This window comes from Salvelinus fontinalis, chromosome 13 (assembly GCF_029448725.1).
Source record: "Salvelinus fontinalis isolate EN_2023a chromosome 13, ASM2944872v1, whole genome shotgun sequence".
NCBI lineage: Eukaryota > Metazoa > Chordata > Actinopteri > Salmoniformes > Salmonidae > Salvelinus > Salvelinus fontinalis.
Window position 1 is genome coordinate 50,677,113 of NC_074677.1, and position 27,905 is coordinate 50,705,017.

Sequence of the window (27,905 nt, forward strand, 5' to 3'; positions counted from 1 at the left end):
TTCTCCCATTTTCCCCTGCAGATCCTCTCAAGCTCTGTCAGGTTGGATGGGGAGCGTCACCGCACAGCTCTTTTCAGGTCTCTCCAGAGATGTTCAATCAGGTTCAAGTCCGGGCTCTGGCTGGGCCACTCAAGGACATTCAGAGACTTGTCCCGAAGCCATTCCTGCGTTGTCCTGTTGGAAGGCGAACTTTCACCTCAGTCTGAGGTCCTTAGCGCTCTGGAGCAGGTTTTCATCAAGGATCCCTCTGTACTTTGATCCTTTCATATTTCCCTCGATCCTGACTAATCTCCCAGTGCCTGCCACTGAAAAACATCCCCACAGCATGATGCCACCACCATGCTTCACCGTAGGGATGGTGCCAGGTTTCCTCCAGACGTGACGCTTGGCATTCAGGTCGAAGAGTTGGATCTTGGTTTCATCAGACCAGAGAATCTTGTTTCTCATGGTCTGAGTCCTTTAGAGACCTTTTGGCAAACTCCAAGCGGGCTGTCGTGTGCCTTTTACAGAGGAGTGGCTTCCATCTGGCAACTCTACCATAAAGGCCTGATTGGTGGAGAGATCCTTGTCCTTCTGGAAGGACCTCCACGGAGGAATTCTGGAGCTCAGTCAGAGTGACCATCAGATTTTTGGTCACCTCCCGGCCCAAGGCCGTTCTCCCGATTGCTCAGTTTGGCTGGGCGGCCAGCTCTAGGAAGAGTCTTGGTGGTTCCAAACATGTTCTATTTATGAATGATGGAGGCCACTGTGTTTTTGGGGACCTTCAATGCGGCAGACATTTTTTGGTACCCTTCCCCAGATCTATGCCTTGACACAATCCTGTCTCAGAGCTCTACGGACAATTCTTTCAACCTCATGGCTTGGTTTTTGCTCTGACATGCACTGTCAAACTGTGGGACCTTATATAGACAGGTGTGTGCCTTTCCAAGTCATGTCCAATCAATTGAATTTACCACAGGTGGACTCCAATTAAGTTATATAAACATCAAGGATGATCAATGGAAACAGGATGCCCCTGAGCTCCATTCTGAGTCGCATAGCAAAGGGAATACTTATGTAAATAAGGTGTATTTTTTTATTATATAAATCTGCAAACATTTCTTAAGACCAGTTTTTGCTTTGTCATTATGGGTTAGTGTGTGTAGATTAATGAGGGATAAAAAAAAAAAAAATACATTTTAGAATAAGGCTGTAACGTAACAAAATGTGTAAAGTCAAGGGATCTGAATACTTTCTGAACGACTGTATATACATTAGTAGCATATCTGTAATGTTTATGGTGAAAATAATGAGTCTCTTAAGCTTGTGCAATTGTTCTGCATTTTCTTCATCAGCAATGTGGGCATATTAAATTGGGCTTCTATAACAGATAACAAAACTGAAAAGCACAAACAAAGAAATCATCCAACTTTGTTTATTCTTATAATAACAATATTAATAATTATTTTCTCCAGAGAAAGGCAAGGGAACTCTGACTCAGACATTCCAGTGCAGCACATTGAAACCAACCAGCAACTCTTAATTACATTACAATCCACCAATAATTATCAATTGGCCCTTAATTATTTAAATCAGATAAATTACCCCTGCTGTAAAAAAGAAAAGAAAAGAAAAAAAAAATATTTGAAGGGGCTTGGGGAGCAGGCAGGTGAAGGCTCGCAATCAGAGTGCAAAGAGTTCAAGTCTGCACTTCCATGGTAGCCTCAAGTAAGACACTGTACTATGATGTAAAAAATGGCAGAAGCTTTCTGAACCACACAGAAACACCTTGTGCAACTGTCATTAGCTGATCAAAATTAGAACATGATGTGAAAACCAATTTACAGCTGTAGTGAATATGCGTTGTACCTCAGATACATCTGTCTAATCATGTTGTACATTCAGTGTCAAACTGCAGCTCTCTTCATCTGTTCAAAACAGACAGCTGAAAATGGGGGCAAGATGCTCAAGTACAGTAACATGGTGCTTAGACCATAGATTGGGCTTGGTGCAGGATAAGCAAGGGAGAAAGGCCTGAGGGTTACAGCTGGCCGAGTCCAGGGCCATTTTGGGCTCAAAATAAAAAATAAGAAAACCTACAAATCAGTTCATAAATTTTTTAACTAATTTCCTTTCATATTTTCCACCAATAAATGTATTTAGGAAAAAGATGATTGTGAGGTTTAAGAGAAACAAAACTGTCTCAGAAGACAACAGAAAAGTCAGAGGGGCGAGAGAGGGGCCAGAAACCCCAAACTGAAAAAAACATCCCCTCCCAAGAAAATTAACAATTCCCTCAAAACGGTCTATACACACACACACACAACCTCCCCTAGCCACTTTGCTCCCTCCCACCCCAAAAGTCTCTCCATGCTCCTTTGCCTTCATCTCAAAAGCTCTCAGTTCAGTCTCAAAGTTCAGCCTCTTTGCTCCAGTCTGTCTCCATCCACCATCCGACTCATTGTTATCATCACTACCCCTCTTCCAACAAGCTCACAGTTTGAGCTCATTGGCAACCTTGGAGGCGATGTTCTTGAAGGCGATGGATGTGCCAGAAATGCGCTTAAAGCGAACCCCGTTAAGGGAGAGGCGGGGCAGCTTGCACACCTCCATCTCCCACTCGACAAAGTCGTCACGGGCGGGATTCCCAGACACACACAGCAGCATGTAGCGCTCTCGCAGCTCATACTCGCAACTGTTGGAGTCCAGAACCTTCCGGATCTCCTTCATCATCTCGGTGGGCTCCATGGAGGAGGTGGTTTTCATGCTCCAGGTGAAGCGCAGCGAGCGGGGCTTGTTGTCCTTGGAGGTCAGGCCTGGGGTCGTGGTGCTGGGCACCGTAGAGGTGGAGGACAGGGAGTCCTTGTTCTCGTCTCCTGCAGAGCCCAGGGTGCCCTTCTCCAGCTTCTCAGCAGTGGTCAACATGGGTCTGAGTTGGGAAAGTAGGAAAGCAGAGTAAATATAATAAAAAGGCATGGACAGAATGAATGAAAAACAGACAAAACAGCAAGGTTACAGGCTGGTTAACAATGCATTCAATCACAGGGGTAACCAATGACAGCATGAGCATGAAACATTTAAGTTGTGCATTTACATGGACTCTTCAATGAGCAGCAGAATACATGCGTCTTTCTGTTATTAAAAGATCAATGCTTACATTGTCAAAACCGAAGGAGCGCTACTGATCATATATAAATCAGCATGCTATTCTTTACACCACCTAAATCAATTCATCTAATCATTATTTGATTGACATTTTTTTCACTGAATCAACAGATTGATCAAATTGTCACCATCGTAATCCTCACCTGTTGGCCTCATCTCGACCCTCTCCCTCATACGGGCTCCTCAAAGAAAATCGGCAAAAGTTTAGTCTCCCCAAATTCCAATTAGACTTTATTACCAGGTTAGAACAAACACCATCAACTCCCATTGCAACCCCTGCACCTTCAAATTCCAGATTCTATAGTATTTTTCTTAGAAATTATACTGTATGTATCCATAGATTTCATTCATGTGAGCTCCACTACATTTTAGAGGGCTACGAGGAAATAACTAGGTATCTCTACTAATACCTCTACTAATTCTATTTCAAATCCCCTAAAATTATTTACACCCCCCCCCCCCGAAGTGGAATCACACAATCCATGGATACTGCTGTATTTGTGTTTAGCATACAACTGGAATGAACAGTCAGAGATCACATCTTTGTCTGTTATGTTAATAAGGCCCATCACCACCATCCAATAACCCCTCTCCTCAAACTCCCACAGCAAGGCATCCATAAGAATAAAATAAACAGCATCGGTCAGATGCATATGCAGGCATTCTGCGGACCTATTCTCAGTTTCCCAAGGTGCCCAAAACCTTAAGTCTGTGCCCACCACAATTATACGACATCAAATACATGCACTCCTTGACGCAAGTTTTAGTAAATGTCAAAAAATTCAATCTTCATCACTTTCTTGCTGAGAATATTATATTAGTGCCAAGAAAGACGGCTCGAATGACACTTCAGGGAACTCATTCGAAATAGAAACAAAAATAAGCCAAGTTAAGAAAAAGAAACAGCAGGACGTTGCTGAAATATGAGGTTGTTTAGTGCAAACTGCAAGCCAGGACAGTGGCCTGGTATCAGGCAGGAGAAATCCCTCCCAAAATAACAGTGACGTGACATTTTCAAAATCAACAGCAATAATCCCTACTCCTGTCTGAGCATGTAATGTTGAAAGCCTTCCCACAATACAGGCAGCTGACAAAAGCATTAAAGAGGTCAGAAGAATGCGTGTTCTTCTAAACAATCACCATCTGTCTGTATTCTAAGCTTCTTAGCTTTATGCACACTGGGTAGCATGGCATGATCACAGACTGGGCTGCATGGAGGATTTTCTATTCAATTGGCCAAGGACCCATAGGGCAACACTCAACACTAACCGAGACAAAAGGAAACAGGGATGAGAGAAAGCAGAAAGGGAGGAGTATCATTCACTGAGGGATGACGAGAGCAGCAGATGACGGTGAACCAGGCGATGGAGAGCAGGGTGAGTTAGTATAAAAAGGCAAATCGTTACAAAAATAAATCCGTAAAAAAAAAGGGGGAAAAAAGGGTCACGACACATAAAATAGCCTCACAGTGGAGAGATACGACAAGGTAATAGTTGAGGAAAAACTCAAGGGTGTGGTTATTTTTGCCTACCTTCTGGGGAATCTGAATGAGAGATTTCTACAAAAAAAGGGGAGGGGGGAAGAAAAAGCAAACTGTATGTACACAAACGTGCGCATAAACAAACCACAGCAAATCTGTTATACATGTCAGTCAACTGAAAGAGATGAATATTCCCCCCGGTGTCCCTCAGGAGGTGAGCTGCTTAAGCCAAACAGTTTGTCACTAAATGGCTGTTAATGTAGCTTGACATTACCATAGTCTTCAGGATGTTAAAGGCAGAGCAGTTACATGAACGAACTCGGATTAGGACTAATGTTTGCACTGGATGGGAGACATGCATGCCAATTATGATATATTTACACTGTGTACAAAACATTAAGAACACCTGCTCTTTCCATGACAGACTGACCAGGTGAATCCAGGTGAAAGCTATGATCCCTTATTGATGTCGCTTGTTAAATCCAGTACAAACCAGTGTAGATGAAGGGGAAAAGACAGGTTAAAGAAAGATTTTTAAGCTTTGAGACAATTGAGACATGGATTGTGTATGTGTGCTATTCAGAGGGTGAATAGGCAAGACAAAAGATTGAAGCGCCGTTGAACGGGGTATGGTAGTAGGTGCTAAGCTTCACCGGTTTTTGTCAAGAACTGCAACGCTGCTGGGTTTTTCTATAAATCAACAGTTTCCCGTGTATCAAGAATGGTCCACCAACCAAAGGACTTTCAGCCAACTTGACACAGAAGCATTGGAGTCAACATGGGCCAGCATCCATGTGGAATGCTTTCGACACCTTGTAGAGTCCATGCCCTGACAAATTGAGGCTGTTCTGAGGACAAAATTGGGGTGGGAGCGGGGGGGTGCAGCTCAATATTAGCAAGGTGTTCTTAATGTTTTGTACACTGTATAACACCTTACATTCTGAGTGTTGTACAATTTATCATTAAAACAATTAAACTATAGCAAGATACTCAGATTTGTATTTGAAGGTATTTCTACACAGAGTAAGTTCCCTAGCTGCTCCAACTACATATGTGTGGCAACTGACCATAGCAACAGAAATATGCACAGCTCCAAACCAACTAAAAATAAAAATAAAAAAAAAAAAAAAATAAAAAAAAAAGAGGGGAGTACTTGTAGTCAAGCACATTGTGAGCACAAGAACATTATGTCCAGACAAAAAAAATTATCACAGGGACACAGTGAGGAGAAGAACGAACATTCCAAAAACCACAATGCACAAACATGAATACCTCACTGTAATTCTCACACTCTCATTCACTTAAGGCAAGATGTTCAACACCAGGATGTGATCAGCAAAACAGAAAATCACATCACAGGTCCCCGTTCCCCCATTCTCTCACCTGCGCACAAATTTAGAGGTGAACTTGCTGAAGATACCAGTGCCCCCAGCTCTTCGGGCCTGGCTGTTCCCATAGGAGAGGGAGGGGGATGCTGGGGGACCATTGTAGGTGGAGGCATGCTGGTCCCGCGTCGCCCTCTGCTGCCCGGCACTGAAAGTGCTTCTGGTGGCCACATTTCTGGGGAAATTGGATCGCTCAGTCGCCGTGGAACTGCTGACGTTGTGGGCAGAGGGAGACGCCACTGGTACTCTCAGAGGGGCAGTGCTGTTTTTATAGTTTTGTGAGTAGAATGAGTAGGCAGAGGAGACATTTATAGATTTCATTATCACCATTTTCCCCATTGCTGAAGCTATTTCCCACAAAGAATGTATGATAAAAACATAACTGAGCTTGAGATAGTGAAACAAAAGTTCAGTAAATGCATATAATTTCTACACAAATGCCACAGTTGTAAGACTGATTAAGCCTTTGGCAAAAGGAATGTGTGCAACAATGTAGCTGCTTCTATTAGGCTACAACATGCCATCCACACCGCAAAATCCCCCATGATTGACTTTAATCTTGAAAGATGAAGCCTAGTAAAATGACATATTGCCCAGAAAACGATTACAGCCTCGTGACCCGGCATGGGCAGCAGGTATAAACTACAGACTTGGAATTTGAGGCCAGTGAAGCTTTGTTGAGTGTTAAAATCAGAGGCACTCTGCATTATCACATAATCAGCGTGACACAGTAGGATCAGCTAACAGGGTAACAACAAATGCAGCATCACTACAAAGAAGGAAAGGTTGGGGAAGGGGCATGGAGCTGTGATACTGTTGATTATGTCATGGACCACTCATTGTCATTGAGGTTATAGCAAAACCACGTAGTGATAAAGTGGATTACGTGTTAACCAATTGATAAGTGAATGACATCCTACCATTATAGCTCATTCACTAGGATTTTTTTTACAATGTGCATGGCCCATGAGATGTCAGATTTTGTATGGACAGGGAGTTACAGGAGGTATTAAAAAAAGATTACATGACATGCACACCAGCCAGGAGCTGAGAGAGTTCCGGCTCAGGCAAAAACAGGGCGGCACCGGCCGGGCCACGTTCAAAGTGTGATGGTGTTTGATGTGTAACTGAGGGTTTGCAGGTACACATGAACCACGGGTTGGCAGGTTCTGGATTTTATGTGCAATATTTGTGGTAGGACTGGTCGGATAAGGACAGAAGTGTTGGGGAGAAAAATATTTCCCAAAGTGGGGTGCTTGTAGGGTGAGTTTCAGGGGGTGGGGAAAGTGGCAGACATTGAAAGCACCCTACTTTTTCTGTTGCCCTTCCAGTAATATTGCTACCCTTTTAACCCCTACATTTGTAAGTCGCTCTGGATAAGAGCGTCTGCTAAATGACTTAAATGTAAATGTAATCTGTGATCTTTCTCTACCTATTTTGAATACCCAATGCTGAGAACTGCCACCAGGGACCATCTAACTCAAACCCTTTCATATCCACTCTATTCTCCCTTCTGATGAGTGGCTGTCCTTGTTTTCCCCGCTCTGGTGACACTTGCCTGGGCCGGTGTGCGTGGATGTCTGAGGGGGTGGGATGGGCAGAGGTGGACAGGGACTTGTGGTGTCGGGGGCGGGAGGAGGAAGAGAGAACTGCGGCTGCCGAGGCTGTGGAGGCGCGGGACCCTGGGGTGGTTAGGCTGGGGGAGAGAAATTAATAAACCCAGTGCCGCCGTCCCCCCGTGAGGGGTGGAAGAGGGCCATGGGGTAATCAAGGTTAGAAGTGGGGAGGAAGCGGGGGCACACGGAGGGAGGAAAACAACACAGACAATAAGATAAGGCAGATTTGTATTGGATGACTATACAGAACAGCTTCCATTAAGGGAGCTTAATAGAAGACTGCATTACTTCTGGGAAGCATTGCACCCCAAAGAGATGGAGAGAGAAACTGTCAGAACAGAACACAAGTTTGAGGAAAGAAAAAAAGTAGCTTAAAAAAATGCGTAAAGGAATAAAATGCATTAAAAAAAAGAAAAGAAAATGGGGACAATGTGAACATTACAAACCCTATTAAAATTAAAAAGGCATATTTGACATAACATTGTGTGAAAGGGCCATTCTGTCAGTGAGGAGAATGTGTGCTACTGTGTTCAACCAATAGTTTAGTTTAGTAGCGATGGTGCTGACCACACCGTGTCAGTTTGCCCTCTCATCATCTCTTTCAAGCAAACATGTCTTAGTCACATGCTGTTGGCAACGCTACTCCCCCTCTCCCACACAGTACATGTTCTTTTTTTTTTTTTTTTTTTACCCCCAATTTTCGTGGTATCCAATCGCTAGTAATTACTATCTGGTCTCATCGGTACAACTCCCGTACGGGCTCAGGAGAGACGAAGGTCGAAAGCCATGCGTCCTCCGAAGCCGCACTGCTTCTTAACACAGCGCGCCTCCAACCCGGAAGCCAGCCGCACCAATGTGTCGGAGGAAACACCGTGCACCTGGCCCCCCTTGGTTAACACGCACTGCGCCCGGCCCGCCACAGGAGTCGCTGGAGCGCGATGAGACAAAGATATCCCTACCGGCTAAACCCTCCCTAACCCGGACGATGCTAGGCCAATTGTGCGTCGCCCCACGGACCTCCCGGTCGCGGCCGGCTACGGCAGAGCCTGTGCGCGAACCCAGAGACTCTGCGATGCAGTGCACTAGACCACTGCGCCACCCGGGAGGCCAGAACATGTTCTTTAAACACGTTGCTTCTGCATTCTTCCCTTTTTGTGCCTGGAAGTAACCTGCATTTAAAAGCAGCCAGCATCATAAATCCCAGATGAAAGAGTGAGATCTGACTATCAGGGTCAAGAAATTATTATGGTTTCAGTTGATTGCGGATGCAGTGTTTTACTTTGAGTAAGCTGGCCTTGAGTATATTTTGAGTCTTTCATACATTTTAGCAGGTGTCACCAATCCATTATCAAAGATTTCAAAACTGCTCCTGTGTGACTATGTGTGAATGTGTATGTACACTGGGAATCCACCTGCCAACTGCTCTGTGTTAAATCCACTGGCAGCTGGCCACTGCTTGTAAACACTGCCACCTAGACATGTGACTAGCCCCAAAAACAGAGCTCCGCTGCCATGTGAGAGAGTGTGTGAGTGCGGGTGCTTGTGTCTACCTGTCCATTCCGTTCTGGACCCCAAGTGTGGCTCTCTCAGGGACTGGCGAGTTTCGACTGCGACTCGTACCAGTGGACAGGATGCTGTTCTGTAGGACCGATAGAGGAAATGATGTAGAGTACAGTAGTGTACATGCCATCAACCCTGGAGTGGCAGGCATGCAGAACAATAAGTCCACTCACGGTGGAGGGGGTTGGGGTGCTCCTCTTACGATCTGCTGTAGCTAAAGGACTGGGAGGGACTTTAGTGGAGCTGCCAGTGCCAGAACCTTTCCTCCCATAATCCTCTGCTGTGTGCTTGTTGTCACCCTGGGAACGCTTAGAAGCTGAAGAACCTGGGAAAAAAACAAGAGACAACAGAAGAATGGAAAGAGTGGGACAAAGATGCAAAGACTGAGATCATTACAAAAAGAGCATTTGTCCAAAATAGCAGTACATTTACAGTATCCTCATCAATCCAAACAGCTTCCTACCTGCATCTGTTGCTCTCCGGGGCTTCTGATTGGATGAGGTACTGCGCTGTACCTTGTAAGAAGGGGATTGGGCATTGCTGTTTGTGAGGTCACTTCCTGGGCGGGGTTTCATTGATAGGCTGATGCATTCGTCCATCTGAGGGGGAAGAGGAATGGTCATAAATATTACCTTGGCAGGAGTTGGACACACTTTGCTCCTACAGATGTGAGTGTATTCACTTCGTACCTCAGAGTTCCTGTAATCCAGTAATAGATATGTGGCCATGACTTCATTGTATTTTTGGTTGACGAGCGAGTCCTGGATCTCCTCCGCAGAGTAGCCCATCTGCAACATGATATCTGGACAGAATGGAGAGAAAAGGTCAACCGTACAACCACATCAAGGACAGAAGTACTACGCACACATGCAGCATACTGCAGAGAGAAACATATCACTAACACAGGCTCATGATTCTACAGACAAAATAGTTAGAACATAAAGGCATATCATTTGAGTCTAACAAAAAAGTCAATGATTTAGTTTTACTAAACATGTAGGCACATGTCAACACAGCAAAGGGCATGTTACGCAACACAGAGGTAGGCATACTAAGACTAACAGGGCACGTTAAATAAGACTACCTTCAGATAGAGGGGCCCTCCCCCAATTAATATGACCTCTAACCCCTTCCCCAGTAAACCCTCTGCTGCCACCAGCTCCTCCACCAGACGCCTGCCCCACCTCTCTTCCACCCCCCCGCTCGGTCGGGGTGCTGACCTGTCCTCTTGGGGTCCTTGTAGTCTGGCTGGGGCTCGATGAAGGGCTTCAGTTCCTCCTCCTCATGGCCTACGTTCATCCAGCGGTCTTTCATGATCTGCTGCTGGACACAAGCAGAGAGAGAGAGGACGGAGTCTTGGGGTTAATGGGGAAAGGGAGATGGATAGAAAAACAGTACCAACAGTTAGTTGTCTCTACACAATTCTGGTTTGTATCCAGCGGAGGCAGTGGCTAGGTGAGGTACTATTAACCTCCAGGCTGCCCCTCTTGGTTGGGTTGAGAATGAGGAACTTCTTGAGCAGGTTCTCGCAGTCTGTGGACATGTAGAAGGGAATCCTATACTTCCCCCGCAGAACCCGTTCGCGCAGCTCCTAAAGGGAAGACGAGCGCAACATACAAGGATTAAAGTGAGGTGTTGGGTAGGTATTCAACAACATCATGTGTTTACCATGCATCCCTTCCACCTCCACTGTTCCCTGCCCACCTTTAGGTTCTGTCCGTCGAAAGGCAGAGATCCGCTGACCAGTGTGTAGAGGATGACCCCCAGGCTCCAGACGTCCACCTCGGGGCCGTCATATTTCTTCCCCTGGAACAGCTCTGGGGCGGCGTAGGGAGGCGAGCCACAGAACGTGTCCAGCTTGTTCCCCATGGTGAACTCATTGCTGAAACCAAAGTCTGCGATCTTGATGTTCATGTCAGCATCTAGGAGTAGGTTCTCTGCCTGGAGAGAAATCATTTGCCATTGATACCAGTTCTTTCAACAAAAATATTTAAAGAACACCAACATGGGAAAAAAAGTGTACTCAAAAGGCACTTCAGCCCAGCTTAAAAGAAAAAAGGGTGGATCCCAAAAACATTCCTTACCCCAGGATACTTCTACTGGTGACTATCCGTGAAAAAAAAGAAGAAAAAGGAGCACTGTTGCTGGGTAAATCTGATGGATTTATTGACGGGAAAAACAATAGGCTTACGTAAAAATCTGATATACAGTGATCCCTCGCCACTTCGCGGTTCACTTATCGCGGATTCGCTATTTCGCGGATTTTCATAATGCATTTTTTTTTTTTTTTGGTGCATTGTGCTCTGCATTCTGATTCGCTAAAAACTCACTCCCGCTTCTTGTATCAAAACATGCTACGAATTGTGCTATCATTTTGTCGTCTCGTGCAACCATGGTGCGAATGGCCACTGAACTTAAGCGAGTAGCTGAGGAATGGGACCCTTTGATGAGCCGTTCATTACAGTTCTCCAACGTAATCGATGGTGGCATGTCGGTGTACAAGGATCTTTTTGCAAAGAAGAAAAAAGAGCGACAACAGCTGCCTATCACTATGTTCTTCTCCCGAACAAACACACCTGCACCGCGGGCTTCAGAAGAAGAGAACACTGCAGAGCGCAGTCAGGATGCAGCGGCCCAGTCTGAAGAGCAGTGAAACGGCCTACACGTGAGTCACTGTATTTGTATACATGTAATAGTTGCTAATTGTAAAAAAAATAAAAAAATCTATTTCGCGGATTTCACTTATCGCGGGTCATTTTCGGAACGTAACCCCCGCGATAAACGAGGGATTACTGTACGCAGCAACAGAGTGCTCCTTCTTGTTTATTCTCTGGGGTAGTAACCAGTTGAAGTATCCTGAGGTAAGGAATGTTTTTATGCATTTCATAATATAATAATCTTGATTTGTCACAAATGGAGCCATCTTTTTCTCTACATTACACATCAAAACACTTCCCCATTTCTTGTCCATCCTCACCTTCAGGTCTCTGTGTACGATGCACTTCTGGTGGCAGTACTGTACCGCTGACACTATCTGTAGCAAGATAAGGAGAAACAGCTAGGATGACCATTCCCTTTTAAACAGTAGTCAATAACAGGAAATGAAACTAGCAGACAAACAGTGTCTCACCTGTCTAAATTTGGCTCTGGCCTCTTTCTCTTTCATTCTCCCATGAGCAACAAGGTAATCAAACACCTCACCTGAGGAGAGGGGTTGAGGGGGAGACAAAGTAGGGGAGTGTTGAAGAAAGCAGTGGAAACACAAAAGAGGAAAAAAGGTTGAGTGAGTAAAAAGAGTATGTGAATAAAGCGAGACAGAACTGATGTTATTAAATGCTGAAAACAGAACGTCAGGTTGAACTGAGTGGGTCTTTACTCACCTCCACTGGCATACTCCATGATCAAGTACAGCGTCTTCTCTGTCTCAATAACTTCAAATAACTTAACTACAGAGAAAAGACAAGAAATTCTGTTCAATTCAATCAAGACAACACCTTCAATCACAACTTAGCGGTCAATTTTCAAAATGTGAACTATGACCGCTACATAGGAAGCTTCCACCAATAAGCAGGCAGGCGAAACATGTTTCTGTTATTTGGTTGGGGATGATAGTCTTAAGGAGGGCAGCAGAAAGCTCACCGATATTTGGGTGATTGAGCAGCTTCATGATCCTCACTTCACGAAACAGCTATGGGCAGGAGAACAGAGACATTAACAGAAGATCAATCAGTTTATATGTGACAAAGTCAAAGTTTATCCGATATGATTTTAACTCTATACTCCAACACTATGTGAAAATCACTGTGTCCACGTCTCCATGCATACATTTCTGAAGAGAGTACTGGCACCCCACCCAAACCATCACGACAGGAAGTACTTGGGTCTAATTTCCTGTAATTACCTCCATATCCTGCCCTAAGCCCTACAGAGGGAACTACCCTCTTCAGGAGAAGATTGGGGTTAGGGACTGGAAGATGCTTCAAGAGGATGGATGTGAATAAGCAATGCTCTGTCACAATCTCTTGATTTTAGCTGTATTCTTTCTATTTCAGAAATAAACAGTCCCTATCCGAACACACAAATCAAAACAACCGTATGGCACCCAGCATCTCATTGTCCTCACCTTTTGGAGACTGGAAGAGTTGAGCTGCGTTTTGTCTATGATTTTCACAGCCACCTTTTATAGGAAGGGAGGGGGAAAGTTAGACATGAGTAGCTCCAGACTTGAACTATACCACCCACTAGTGGAAAGAGCTGGATGAGGACTCTTTCCCCCCCAAACAACTCTATTGCTCTCGGTATTGTTTCTCCATGTGATGCCCCACTCCAAGCACTCATGGCACATCAACAGGGATGTAAACATTTCTGGTATCTTTTATTTCAGCTTATGAAACACGGGATCAACGCTTTACATGTTGCGTTTATATTTTTGTTCAGTGTAGTTGGGTGACAATCAATGTAATTTGCTGGGTCATTGTTACCAAATGTGCTGTAGAAAATTGTGTTTTACCATCATAGTTGTGTCGGCTACCGGAGTAGACAACTCGCATTTTGACGATTGCACATCTTACTGCTGATCAGGGCTTTGAGATTGCCCGTTTCACGATAATAGTTTTTCTAGTTTTGCTTTAAACAGTCAGTGGTCATTTTTACATGAACATGGTAAAGTTGTAATTTCATTACAAGGACTGAAATAATTTGTGCGAGCACCAGCCCATGATTTGATCTCATATACAAAAATGTGGGGTCACGCAATAGAACAAAATGAGTAATCATCTTAGAAGGTCATTCACAGTGCTTTATTAAAAAGTGTAATAGACTACTGAGATGGTATTCAAGAAATAAGTTGTTTCATCTCACGTGTTGTGATTCAAAATAATTTGATGTGCAACCTAATCCATTTAGAATTTTGGGTTGACTATAAAGGCAATTGTTATATTTTACTGTTAAAATAGGGCTCCAGAATTCTTGCTCAATAGAGATGAATTTGCCTATGTCTTTATGTGCACTAATATCATAGGCCAATTTATTTGGGGCTACTTTATACCTGAGTAACTTGAAACTCCAAAGATATTAGCTAGATCGTCAACTCTAAATATAATACACACTGCTAGTAGCCATGTATTAATCTAAAAGTAAATGTAATGTCCTAAAACTTCGCAGTTGTAGCCTACTATCCAATGACGCCTATGCAATCACAATTGCCGATGCACATTTTATGCACTCTCTCAAAGCCATATCAAACATCTTGCTGAATATTCAGTTGAGAAATAAAAATCCTACCTACATAAAGCAGAGAACCTCCTCTCTTCAATGGCAACAACAGTATTACACATGATTGCTGTGTTTTCCCTGTGATTGGGCTTTGAAATGCTATAATCAGAACACTTTTTCGATACATTTTTAATTGGTTGTAACTCGCACGGCCAAGTCAAAGGGTTGCAAAATGGGACTAAATGGTCGCAGTCTGGAGCCCTGTAAAATGACAAGTTAATTAGTGGGTGATGGGGATATCAGAAAAAAGTAGGGGGACATAAAACAAATTCTCCCCTCCCCCCAATTGGACAGTGTTAGATGCTCAGTCTGCCCTATGGCTCAGCTCAGGAGTCTACACATCCACCAGGGGCCACGTTAAATGCAGAATTCTGTGTTTTCACAAAGAGAAAATGATTAAACTCATAAGAAATATCTTTCTGCATTTTGTAAACACAGATATAAAATGCTTCTTATTGTAATTTCTGTTCGGCATCAGACTAATTTTGTGCTTCAGTTGCACTTCTCCACTCAGATGAGAATGCCCATTCGCTCTGACCGACGTGTAGCTACTTTTCTCGGTGTAGCCTGCCTTTCTCTGGTAAAATACAAAATTAACTTCAAGCAAAACTTAAGAAATAATGTAGCCAGCCTCATTTCCTATGATAAACATTATAAATACATTTTTGCATAAAATATCTTGCTTTAACTGAAATTAAAGCTAATTTACTTGTGTGGCTGCTAGCAAAATATAGTGCCTTCAGAAAGTATTCACACCCCTTGAAATTCTTTTGTAATATAGCCTGAATTTTAAAATGGATTAAATTGAGATTTGTGTCACTGAACTACACACAATATCATAATGTTAAAGTGGAATTATGTTATTAGAATGTTTTACTAATTAATAAAAAATGAAAAGCTGACATGTCTTGTCAATAAGTATTCAACTCTTGTTATGGCAAGCCTAAATAAGTTCATGAGTAAAAATATGCTTTACAAGTCACATAAGTCAAAGACTGTGTGCAATAATGGTATTTAACATGATTTTTTAATGACTACCTCATCTCTGTACCCCACACATACAGATAATTGTAAGGTCCCTCAGTCAAGCAGTGAATTTCAAACACAGATTCAACCAAAGACCAGGGAAGTTTTTGTATGCCAGGGCAAAGCAGGGCACCTATTGGTAGATGTCAAAAAATAAAATAAAAAGCAGAAATTGAATATCCCTTTGAGCATGGTGAAGTTATTAATTACACTTTGGATGGTGTATCAATACACACAGTCACTACAAAGATACAGGCGTCCTTCCTAACACAGTTGCCAGAGAGGAAGGACACCGCTCAGGGATTTCACCATGAGGTAAATGCTGACTTTAAAAAACAGTTACAGTTTTAAAAGGCTTTGACAGGAAAAAACTGAGGATGGATAAACAACATTGTAGTTACTCCACAATACTAACCTAATTGACAGAGTGAAAAGGAAGCCTGTACAGAATTTAAAACATCCTGTTTGCAATAAGGCACTAAAGTAAAATGTGGCAAAGAAATTAACTTTATGTCCTGAAAGCAAAGTGTTATGTTTGGGGCAAATCCAACAACACATCACTGAGTATCACTCTTCAAATTTTCAAGCATGGTGGTGGCTGCATCATGTTTTGGGTATGCTGGTCATCAGCAAAGACAAGGGAGTTTTGTAGGATAAAAAGAAAAAGAATAGCGCTAAGCACAGTCAAAATCCTAGAGGAAAACCTGGTTCAGTCTGCTTTCCAGCAGACACTGGGAGACATTAACCTTTCAGCAGGACAATAACCTAAAACACAAGGCCAAATAGGCAATACACTGGAGTTGCTTACCAAGACGACATTGAATGTTCCCGAGTGGCCTAGTTACAGTTGACTTAAATTGGCTTGAAAATCTATGGCAAGACTTGAAAATGGCTGTCTAGCATCAATCAACAATAGTGTACATTCCAGGTGTGCAAAGCTCTTAGAGACTTACCCAGAAAGACTCACCGCTGTAAATCACTGCCGATGGTGATTCTAACATGTATTGATTCAGGGGGTTGAATACTAATCTAATCAAGATATATTCATGTTTTTTTTTTGTTTTTTTTAACTGTTAGGATTTTTCTTCCACTTTGACAGAGTATTTTGTGTAGACTCAATTTAATTGTAATTTTGTCAACATTTTAATCCCACCTTGTAACAACAAAATGTGGAAAAAGTAAAGGAGTGTGAATAGTTTGATGGCACTGTACCTGTAGTGTTGCACTTCTGTTGTCATCTGATGGAAATTAAGCTTTTTTTCTGCCAAAATGTGTTGCACTAATGTATTTTCTATGAAGGAAAACTATAGTTGCACACTCCTGATCACTCTATTGACACAAAAAAAACACTTGACTTTCAATATAAAACGCAGCCTGAAATTTTGAAAAATAATGCCGCCCCTGAGACACATACACACGGGCCACTCAGCTCAGACAGATCCAGCTCAGAGGCCCAGGTCCTGAGCTCCATCAAGTTTTTTATTTAGAATGGAAAATTAATGTGTTCAGACAACAAATGTTAGCGCATCAAATTACATCGATTCCTTCCACTAATCAAACTGAATCGCACCAAATCGTTTCAAACTAAAAGTATCATATCAGAGCCCATGTATCTAGATGCGTATCAAACAGTGTTTGAAAGGAAAGAGTCACATCCCTAATAACAACACATCTAACAAAAAAGCAATAACACCATAGCTACTAAATCCAATGTTTGGACATGGTTTGATCTCAGTTCATCCTCACCTCTTTCCCTGTGAGGACATGACGAGCCAGTTTGACCTTGGCAAAGTTGCCCTTGCCGATGGTTTTCAGCAGCCGGTAGTTGCCAATGTGTGGCTGCTCGTCTGGCGTCGTGGCGACAGAATTCCGGCACCGCGGCATATTAGGACGCCCGCCTGCCTTGGACTCCGAGTGAGACTGAAAGAGGAGAACAAAATTCTGTTAGGAGTGGTGATTTCCTAACACTAGCCTACACAACACTTCTGACACAAATCCAGACAATGCATTTTAGACTCCCATAAAAGGTCAAAGAGCCTTGGACCCAAGGAGAGCTCATAGAAAAACGCAACTGTGAGCATAACTTGATACTGTCCAATAATGTTGATCTCTCAATCTACATAGTCACTATATAAAAATAATGAAATAAAGTCGCACACTATGTATGCTCCAAACTATTTAATGGGTCAACCTAAGCCCATCTCTCCTCTTCCCACCCCCACAGCAATACCACCCCAACAACCAGCATCAGTTATCCATGTCTGATAGGTAGTATGGAGATGCTGCTTTGAGTATTGCTTCTTGATCCTTTGTTATGTATTCCCTGTGAATCTGGTGATGTTTTTTCCTCCCCTGTTCAGTGAAATTAACCATTGAAGTTGCTTGCATTATTTACCATAAATTTGTGTGAAAGTACCAGGTTTTGCCCACTGGATGCCACTGTTCTTGCTACTTCCGCAACACCCTTTAATCAATTTTACTAGTCTCTTGTGTTTATTAAATGGATTTTCTTTGCAACTTTGGGCAGAAAACCAATAGCTTGTGACTCCAATGGCTAATTTCTCTGAACAAAAAAAATGTAAGATTCACAGGGAATACATTAAAGGCTGAAGAAGCAATTCTCCAAGCAACAGTCTCTGTACATCAGACAGAGAACTGATACTGTATACTGGTTGTTGGGGTGGGGTGGGGTGGGTTTGTGGGTGGCTTTTGATCCTTTTATTGGATAGCTCATCTTACTCGTTGTTAGGAAGAATGGTCCAAATCAGATGTTAGGTACTATATTTATTGAAGAACATATAAATCCTAAAAAAAAAAAAAAAAATGTAATGGCCAATTTGGGTGCAATTAATTTGTTTAATCAAATTATATTTCATGAATGATCATCTTATTTGGTTTAAACTAAAGAAACGATGTCATAACAAAATCGGAGATAGTGGGTGTCGAAATCCTCTTGTGCTTTTTGAGGTGGAATGACTAGACAAAATTCACAATGATTCAATTAGTCAAAAGTTTAGTATTTTGTCCCATATTCCTAGCACACAATGACTACATCAAGCTTGTGACTACAAACTTGTTGAATGGTGAATAATGTAGCGTGTCATTTTGGGGGTTTAGCATTTTTTTGGGGTGGTATGAGCTTTGTTCCTCTAACTTTCTCACTTATCCTTTTTCACAATTCATGCTTATCTGTAATCATGGTAGCATGCTCATGAATGTAGCAGTGTTCAGAAATTAAGGGTGTACGTTTCACCGTTTTGGGGTCACGGTTCGGTAACGTTACAGCGGGGAAATTAAATGCCAACGGTTACTGTAGTTCATTTGTTCATTTGGCAAGAGACAAAACTAAAAAGCACCCTATTTATGGCCCAAGACCAGCTTCTGTGACCGCATTCATAATGTTCCTGGCATTGTCTGTTGTGACAGGGATGTTGGACCTCAAGTAGAAGTCTTCAAATGTATGCATAAATAAATATTGACACCCGTTCTGAACAGACCCGAGGACAACTACACCAGTTCCTTAAAGACCTGGTCGGATCCAGACCCGGTCCAATCAACAACATGTGGAATAAGTCAAGGGGTATGAATACTTTCTGAAGGTACTGTGAAGTGTGCAACTTTCTTTTTGTACGGTTCACTCTTCATTAGTAAAAAAATAAAGATGTATTGGTCGTGTAAACATATGAGATGTTATAGCAGTAGCAGTGAAACGCTTATGTTTCTAGCCCCAACAGTGCAGTAATACCTAACACGCACACATCCAAAACATGCAAAGAAATAAATATCAGAACAAGCCATGTCAGAGTCCAGAATATAAATATATATGTATATAATGGGTGTGAAATAGACAGTATGAATAGAAAAGCTGTGTACAATAGTAGTTATATAAAATGATCCTTGACTAGAATACAGCGTACACATATGAAATGGATAAAACAATATGTAAACATTATTAAAGTGACCAGTGTTCAATGACTATGTACATAGGGCAGCAGTCTAAGGTGCAGGGTAGAGAGAGGGTGGTAGCCGGCTAGTAACAGGGAGTATGGTTCAGCACCTCTACAAAAATTTCAGCTCATGCTTTTTACTAATCTACATAGTCACCCCACCTCTCAGCTAATGAGGCTATCACTGACAGAGGGCCTGTTTGTCTCTGCTAGCAACTCAATCCACACCGACAAGCAAACAGGACAGAGAGAAAGTGTTGGGGGACTGAAGAGTGACTCAAGAAGACAAAAGCGAGCAGACAGAACAGAAGGAAGGGGGGGGGGGTGACCGAGATCAGAAAAAAAGACGAAGGTACAGTACCTTTATGGGGAAAGTGCAAGAGAGGTAGTTAGTGTGTGGGAGCCCCGGAAAGCAAGGATGAGAAAGCGACTGAAGGGGGGGGTATCTGTTTACATGTCTCTGCTCTCTCTGTATTCACAAACTCTGCATTGTATCCTTTTGCGCTCACTCTCGAGGAGATTGTTACCTTGTGAGCATACGTAAGTGGACAGAAAAGCTATTGACACGGGCACTGTTGTGTGTGCATTGTTCCGCATGGACCTTAGTTTCCCTGTTCAAATCTGGGCACAAGGCGGAACTACTTCTCTGCATTCTGAACTGGAAAATTCTATGGATTCTTATCAAGAGCAATGTTAATGTAATTTACAATTGAATTGGACAGAAATATCAGGGCTATTGGGCATAGGGTGAATAATTGACAGTTGACACAAACAACGTTGTGTAATATAAGTCAAGTTCTGCTCTTCTACTTATAACAAGAAGAAACAAAAAGCAGGGGCTATGAGACAAAGACAGTACGTCACATTTCCCAACAAGGCACTTCCCTTTCAGAAACAAAACAGCATTCCACATAAGATTTTTTTTAAATCCACCAATATCTGCATTTCAAAAGGTGTGCCTGCTTTGTGTTCAATTACGTAACACCTGTGTAGTGTCTATGTTGAGTCCCGCCCCAGAGTTTTCATAGAGCAATAAATCAGAAGCTTGTTGCAAGTCTGCCTGTAGAACAAGCAGGAGCCAATGAGCCAGAAGGCAGCTGTCATCTAAAACACTCCCTCCCTCCCACACACATACACAACAAAAAACACACTCTGGCATAAATGCATGAGGAAGTGCCTCATCACAGAGAGCTCCATACTGAGCAGAACAGGGTAAGCCAGACTACCACACTTTCAGTGTGCGGACCTCGTTTTGTTTTCCTTTTCATTTCTGTGCTGGCAGACATGGTTTAGCCATCACTCTACAGTGGGTTTGTTGTGTGTCGGAAGTGTGAGGGAAAGTGTCCACTATGTCAAAGAGGTGTCTTGCACCCAGCTCATCTGCAGAGGATGCTCTGCAGTAACAGAGCGTCAGCAATGCAGTCGCAGTCCTCACAAACACAGCTTTGACCTTCAGTACAGCAGCCGGCACTTCTATCCCTACCAGATACGCACATTAGTCTACCACACAAACTAATAAACGCACTCGCAGAGGCTGTCACACAGACAGCAGCACATTCAAAGATGCATAAATAAAACATGTTCACAAATACACACAATAGACAAAACCGAGCGCAATGCAGACATACCGTCAAAGTCATGGAAGCTCAGCTCCAGGGCTGACTGACTGACAGCGAAAGACAGAGAAAGGCTGAGGAGAGTGCAGCCAGGAAAAGCCTGAGGGAACTAGAGGGTCTCATCAATTACATATACAGCCCCACATCTCTCTGTTCAGCCTCAGGTGGAGAGAGGCAAGAACCACACTCAAAACACTTGAAGATGACAGACTTGAAATTCAAAAATCATGTCTCTATAGAGCCGGTAGTATTAGGGCAAAACCTCACTTATCAGCCGGCTATCATTCTGTCAGAAAGACTCATACATGAATCATTCAGCGATACGCACAAAACAACTACACATGCAAATGTTCTTGACCTCTTATTTTTATGCTTGAAGTGGGACTTGTGGACTCCATCCATTGCTAACAGTAGAACTGACAATCCAGATACCATTCAGGCTATAGGAACCTTGTCACTTCCTCTATGAACAGACAGACTTCAGCTATGCTTTAAGAAAAAGGTGTGGACAGAGTTCAGATTTTAAATGTCCCCCTCGACACAGATTTCAAAGCATAAAGGGGGTGTTGATGGCTTGGATGGATGACCAAGAAGTGGGACACAGGGGGCCATGAGGTCTCAGGCTAAAATAGGACACAGCACGCACAGCCAGGCTCTCCAGAGGGCCAGACACAACCTCGCCGGTCCCAACGCTCAACAGGAAGTTTGTTTGGGTAATTTGAGGAAGTATTGCAATTACACCCCCCCACAAAAAAAGAAAAAAAGTCAACAAAATGGCTGACACAATGACAGGGTCAGGTTCCTAGTGCCAGTGAGACGTGCCTAGGTTTGTCTGGCTCAGGGAGCAGCAGCACTGGTGAGACATGACCAGGGAGAGAGGCAGCCCGATGGACAAGAGCTGACATGCTCAGACAGCTGTGCCACAGATACAAATCAGGAGAAAGGGAGGATATGAGAGGGAGAGAAAAAATATATATAAGGGGGGAAGGTCAAGGATTCCCCAATACTAAAGAGAATACAACAGGAAGCACAACTTGGTGATGAGTTAAGGAGATCAAATTGGTTTTAACAGATGAGCAAATCAGTGTATTGTGTAGTAGTCTCTGTACCACACCCCTTTTAAAAACACTGCCCAATTACCTTTTCAAACATTTACCTGGTGTCAAATCAGGTTACTCACACACAAACACATGATGAATGTGCTCAGTAACTAGTACTCTAGTAACTCCTTCAAGAAATTAACCTGAAAACTATATCCTGAAAGAGGATAATAGACAAGTTCATGCTCTGGTCCATATATAACATCATAGGCCGATGATGAACTAGCTTTACGCATCTACCTTAGCAACCATTCTCCCTCTTATCCCCATCTCCCTAGTCCAGCTTAAACCATCAACACATATTTCTTGAAATGTATTGCCTTAGCCATTCACAACTGTACCCTCTAAAAGTATCTGTTGACTTACACTTGTGCCTGTTGTCACAATTGCACTAATGTTATTTTATACTTGATAACTTTAAACAATCGAGAACATAAGATTTGTTGGAGTAATGTGCAATGCTGCTATGAGAGGTTGGGGAAATGCTTTAGCGTTGCTAAGATCAGAAGGAATGGTCCTTCTCTGAAAAAGTAGTCTTGCTGTGGGAGTGTTGCCATGGGGACCTGCTGCTTAAACCTGTCCTCTACTCTGCTCTCCTCCCTCCCCAACCTTCTCATACACACACAGAAACAAAACACTCACTCACTCCAGCCTAGCTGTCGCCTCACATCTCTCTCTCCTTAACATACTCAGAAAAAAGCTTTCAATTCAGACTGAGCAATACACAGTAGTCAAGGACACAAGCACATTTCTTTCAACAACAAAAAATAGCCTAGGCCTAAAGATGTGAACATATTTAATCAAATAAAAAAAATAGGTCTATTAGTAATTGTTAGGCTACCTGTCAGAGGAAGTGTTTCTTGCCTGCTCAATTTATTGAAACTTAAGAGGGAAAGAAAGAAAAGCGAGTAAACAAAGTAAGAGACTGGTGGGGAGAGAGAGACGAACTGGTAAATAAAGGAGGCAAGTGAGCCAGCTTGTCATTTATCTGGGTATTAATATCACACACGGCTATTTCCAGTCAGGGTAGCGGCAGCAAGAACCACAAATAGACACTAACTGAGCTCTCCCTCCAGTCCCCTCTCCATACACTTCTGACAGTCCTTTACCTCAATAACATGAGTAGAACATCCTGAAATCAAAACTCATATGGCATAGTGGAACTATGGGGGAGAGAAATGTCAATTGCAACCCAGTTTTGTTTAGTCTTTAATTATAATTGAGCACAACTCAAGCTGCTAAAATGAAAAGGACCACAACCATAGGCTTGCACAATCACATAGACCTACACTGCACTGGAAGGAACACACACCACTGGGGCTCTGGTTTAATATATTCTATACAAAACAAAAATATAAACAACATGTAAAGTGTTGGTCCCATGTTTCACGAGCTGAAATAAAAGACCACAGAAAATGTTCCATACTCAAAATAAGCTTATTTCTCTCAAATGTTGTGCACAAACTTGTTTACGTCCTGGTTACTGAGCATTTCTCCTTTGCCAAGATAGTCCATCCACCTGACAGGTGTGGCATATCAAGAATCTGATTAAACAGCATGATCTTTATACAGATGCACCTTGTGCTGGGGACAATAAAAGACCACTAAAATGTACAGTTGTGTCACACAACACAATGCCACAGATGTCTCAAGTTGACGGAGTGTGCAATTGGCATGTTGACTGCAGGAATGTCCACAAAAGCCGTTCGCAGAGAATTTACTGTTAATTTCTCTACCATAAGCCACCTCCGTCATTTTAGAGAATTTGGCAGTACGTCCAACCAGCCTCACAATCGCACATGTAACCACGCCAGCCCAGGACGTCCACATCCGGCTTCTTCACCTGTGGGGATCATCTGGGGTGGTGGACGGACTCATTCTGATTGGCTGGGCCTGGCTCCCCAGTGGGTGGGCCCATGTGAAACCCATAGATTAGGGCCTAATGAATTTATTTAAATTGACCGATTTCCTTATATAAACTTTAACTCTAAAATCTTTGAAATGGTTGCGTTTATATTTTGGTTCAGTATAGATAAAGACAGGTAGCCTATGTTGTAAGAGAATACATTAATTAGTAAGCCTAAATGTTAAAATACTTAGCAGAACAAAAAAATCGGTCAACTTTTTCCTCAGGGAAGACAGCACAAGCTACAAAGCTGAGAAATAAAAGGAATACTGGATAGTGATGAATCCTTTCAGACAAGAAACCTAATCATCATTTTAAACAAAGCTGGAACAAGAAGAGTGTTTACACAAGCTTTTAAAATCATCCCACCCCTGCCTATGTGAGCTATTAATACCCACAAGTATATGACTGGGGTTAGGTCATGACAGAAAGACCACAGGGAGAAACCAAGATCACTAAGGGAATGGCTGGTAAAAACAAAGACACTGTCACTGAAACCAGATAGTAAAAACCTAAATGTTTTCAATTGGCCTACAACCAGATGGATAAATATTCTCTTCATCTTTCATTGACCAATCATAAATATGATGCCATATCCAGAACCATAATTACTAACAGATGCAGGAGAAAGTGGGAGGCAGGTAGCCTAGCGGTTAAGAGTATTGGGCCAGTAACCTAAAGGTTGCTGGTTAGAATTCCTGAGTTGACTAGGTGAAAAATCTTCCAATGTGCCCTTGAGCAAGGAACTTAACCCGCATTGCACCTGTATGTCGCTCTGGATATCAGCCTCTGCTAAAATGTAGAAGTACACACACAGGGAAACTCTGACAGATGTGCGTGCATACAAATAATGCTAATCCTTCCAAAGTGGAGAAAAGAAGCACTCCCCTTGGCCTTCACACATTTCCTACGCCCAGCTCAACTGGAAATGCTGGTTTTAACGAACAGAGAAACTGGGGTAAGAAGAACATTGAGACTCCCTGGTCAACAGCAGTCTGTAATCAAACAAGCTGGGCAGGGTACCACTCCTTGCTTCAGACAAATTCAGTGGCAAACAAAACTTTGGAATTAGTAGCATGTGCAAGTTAGGGTATTTTCCCCACAATGGAATAGATCAACATCTCTGCTACCCATGTATAAGGATCAGCAATTTGTGATTTGAATAGACAATTGTTTCATAATGTCATAATTGACTAAAACATTCATGTCAGTAATGAGCCAGCCTTCACTGCAAACAGATGTGTGTTCATCACTGAGTTGCTCCTCAAATGCACAAATGTAAATTATGCTGTCCTCTACTTACACATGATTTGAGCTATTCCTACTAAAGTATATTTAGGATACTCAGGCAATTTGTATAATGGAATCCCCCATTCCAGTTCAGACAAGAGCTACTGGCTAACACAAACAAGATGGCAGAGGATGCAGCTCACACTCTAAACAGTTGTAGAAGTGGCAATATCTAGTTGGGCCTACAACTTGACTTACTGGCCGGCAGTGAATGATCTGTTGATCATTCACTGCCATAGTTAGACAAAGTCACTCAAACAATGTGGGGGCATACAGGAAAAGGGGAAGACCTATAAAGGTGTCAAAAAATATAAAAGTAAACATGATTGATATATTCTGTGTAGACATTAATGTCAGAGATTACATCTGCTCCTGTTGACACGATTTGGAAAAGTGAGTTTTAAAAAGTATTGGCATTTCCTACTGAAATGCTTCATAAGTGTCTAAACCTGGTTACAAATGTTTCCTAACTAGTTAAGCTATTAGCACTCTAACGTTATTTAATCATAGTTCGCTAGCTAAATATCTATACAAAAAAATACTTCAATTCTACACCATGCAATACCTCCTAACCACAAACAATGTGTGATTAGTAAAGTAGCCAAGTTAGGAAGATAGAAAGCCTGAGGGCTAGGAAAAGAAAGAGGGTTTATGTGGTTTAAGTTAACTAGTTCAGGCTAGCTAAATTAGCTACCTAAAAATTGTCTGATATACCGCAACTGCAGTTGGCTTACCTGGTTTGACGAATGTTCAATTGTTAATAATGGCGTCCGGGTTGACATCTTAACAGATTTTCGGGGGGTAACTTCTTAACAGAATCTCAAAACTCAATGTACATCTGCCCTCCGTGTTTGTTATTGCTGAACTGGGGACTATATTGTTTGTGTAGCTAATTTATTTAGCTAGCCAACTTATCAAAAAGTTACTCATACGTAGCCTTAGCTCGAGGCTAACGTTAGCTAGCTAACGTTACGTGTCGAGGAGTAATTAAACTAGCTAGCTAGCTAGCTAGCGAGCTAAAGTTCTAGCTAGCTAACTAGCTAGCTATCCAGCTAGCTGAAGTTACTCAATCGTCAATGAAATACCATACCTAGTCCAGGTAGTAGGAAGATAACGTTAGTAGTTAGCTACCTATCAATAGAATATAACTACCGTTCGAGTTCAAAGCAAAGTTCTGGATTCACAAGTATCTGAAATAACAGCTATTCACGTGAAAAGGTAACTCCGCATTCACAAGCTATCTACATTGGTACGACTATTCCACTCAATGGAGAAAAGTGGTCTGCCAATTACACACGGAGCTGTGCAGTGGAAGGATGAGCTGTCAAGTTAGAGGGCTATGCTAGCTAAAGCTCCACCCAAAGCGAGGTTTGTTCCCACAAGTAGGCGGTAAAATCTAGTCCGGGGATTCTACCAAACTTTGGCCACGCCGATAGCAGCAGCCCAAATGTCCTCTTTAGAGGAATTAAAAAACGCTCGCTAGTTAAATATCATTAACTATAATACACTATCGACCCTCAGTTGTAATGATGAAAACGTTATCAGCAAGCTGCTTTGCCAACTCTAGGTTGTTAGATAGCGTAGGCTAGTTTCCCTCCACGGCAGAGGTAAGAATCCGCGAGTTAAAGTGAAAATGAACTGCAGTCGCTTTGACTAGCCGGTTAGCTAAAATGGTACACGAGCAAAACAACCGCAACGTCCTGTATTCTTCCTGACCAGCTATCAACGTACGTTAGTTAGCTTGCTATGTTACTTGGCCAGTAAGTTAGCTCGCTCGGTCCGTCTTTGGTCTTGCTGTTATAAATGTGGTATATGAGTTGAAGGTAGCTGTCTACGCTAGCAGGTTTGAATATCAGAATAGCTAGTTAAAGCGACATATGTAATCAAGTTTAATTCCGAGTTTGTCCCTTCGCGCTATGCGAGTGTGCTCAGTTTGCTGGGTCGCGGAATTTCGGGTGGGCTATACACTAACTAGAGTTGAAGCGCCCCCCAGGTTTCGACTGCGTCTACGCTGATTATTTTCCAGCTGGCCAAACAACCTAGTGTGAAATCAAATACTAGCCATAGCTAGCTACACATTTACCGCAATATGATGGGTGTAAGCAATATGGTGGAACCAGGTGTCTAGGTGGAGTTTTTTTTTTTTTACTCATCCGATTATTTCAGATCTAAGGTCTGATTTGATTTCAGACTAGCCATTCAAGTTTTAATTATGTTAATCTGTCACCTCCACGAATTGTATTAAACAGACAGTGGCGTACCGATTTTTCAGTGTGGTTGAAGGAAATAAGAAGCCACTAACAGGAAACATTAGCCTGGGTACCAATCTGTTTATGCTAACATTACACCCATTACTCCGTGTCATATGCCAAATTAGCCCAAGATGTACTAAAGGCTAGTCTACTCTTTTAACGTCCAAGACCCTTATGTTAAGAGGTGCTCTGACAGCCAAATATTCCATCTGAATGTGAATCGATACGGTTTTATAAACGTAAGGCCCTCTACTTTCATATCACATCAAAATAATTGTACAAAAGCAAAATATGCACGTACTGTTTTAA

General features: G+C 42.5%; 1 protein-coding gene across 13 annotated transcripts; it reads right to left on the reverse strand.

Moving 5' to 3' along the window:
* Nucleotides 1-1,398: 1,398 nt before the first annotated feature.
* LOC129868901 (serine/threonine-protein kinase MARK2-like) lies at nucleotides 1,399-27,431 on the reverse strand. Of its 13 annotated transcripts, none has more exons than XM_055943234.1 (19): nucleotides 26,079-27,431; nucleotides 17,232-17,405; nucleotides 13,309-13,362; nucleotides 12,825-12,873; nucleotides 12,566-12,631; nucleotides 12,316-12,386; nucleotides 12,163-12,219; nucleotides 10,890-11,126; nucleotides 10,657-10,776; nucleotides 10,406-10,508; nucleotides 9,875-9,987; nucleotides 9,649-9,784; nucleotides 9,359-9,510; nucleotides 9,176-9,264; nucleotides 7,568-7,705; nucleotides 6,008-6,271; nucleotides 4,676-4,702; nucleotides 3,288-3,323; nucleotides 1,399-2,908 (listed from the first exon to the last, which is right to left on the reverse strand). In XM_055943234.1, the coding sequence occupies exons 1-19, from the start codon at nucleotides 26,124-26,126 to the stop codon at nucleotides 2,473-2,475; spliced, it is 2,370 nt and encodes a 789-aa protein (XP_055799209.1). In that variant the 5' UTR covers nucleotides 26,127-27,431; the 3' UTR covers nucleotides 1,399-2,472. The 13 variants fall into 13 exon arrangements, with proteins under 13 accessions (XP_055799209.1, XP_055799207.1, XP_055799203.1 ...); XM_055943232.1 differs by having other exon boundaries at nucleotides 3,288-3,326; XM_055943228.1 differs by having other exon boundaries at nucleotides 10,370-10,508.
* Nucleotides 27,432-27,905: the final 474 nt, after the last annotated feature.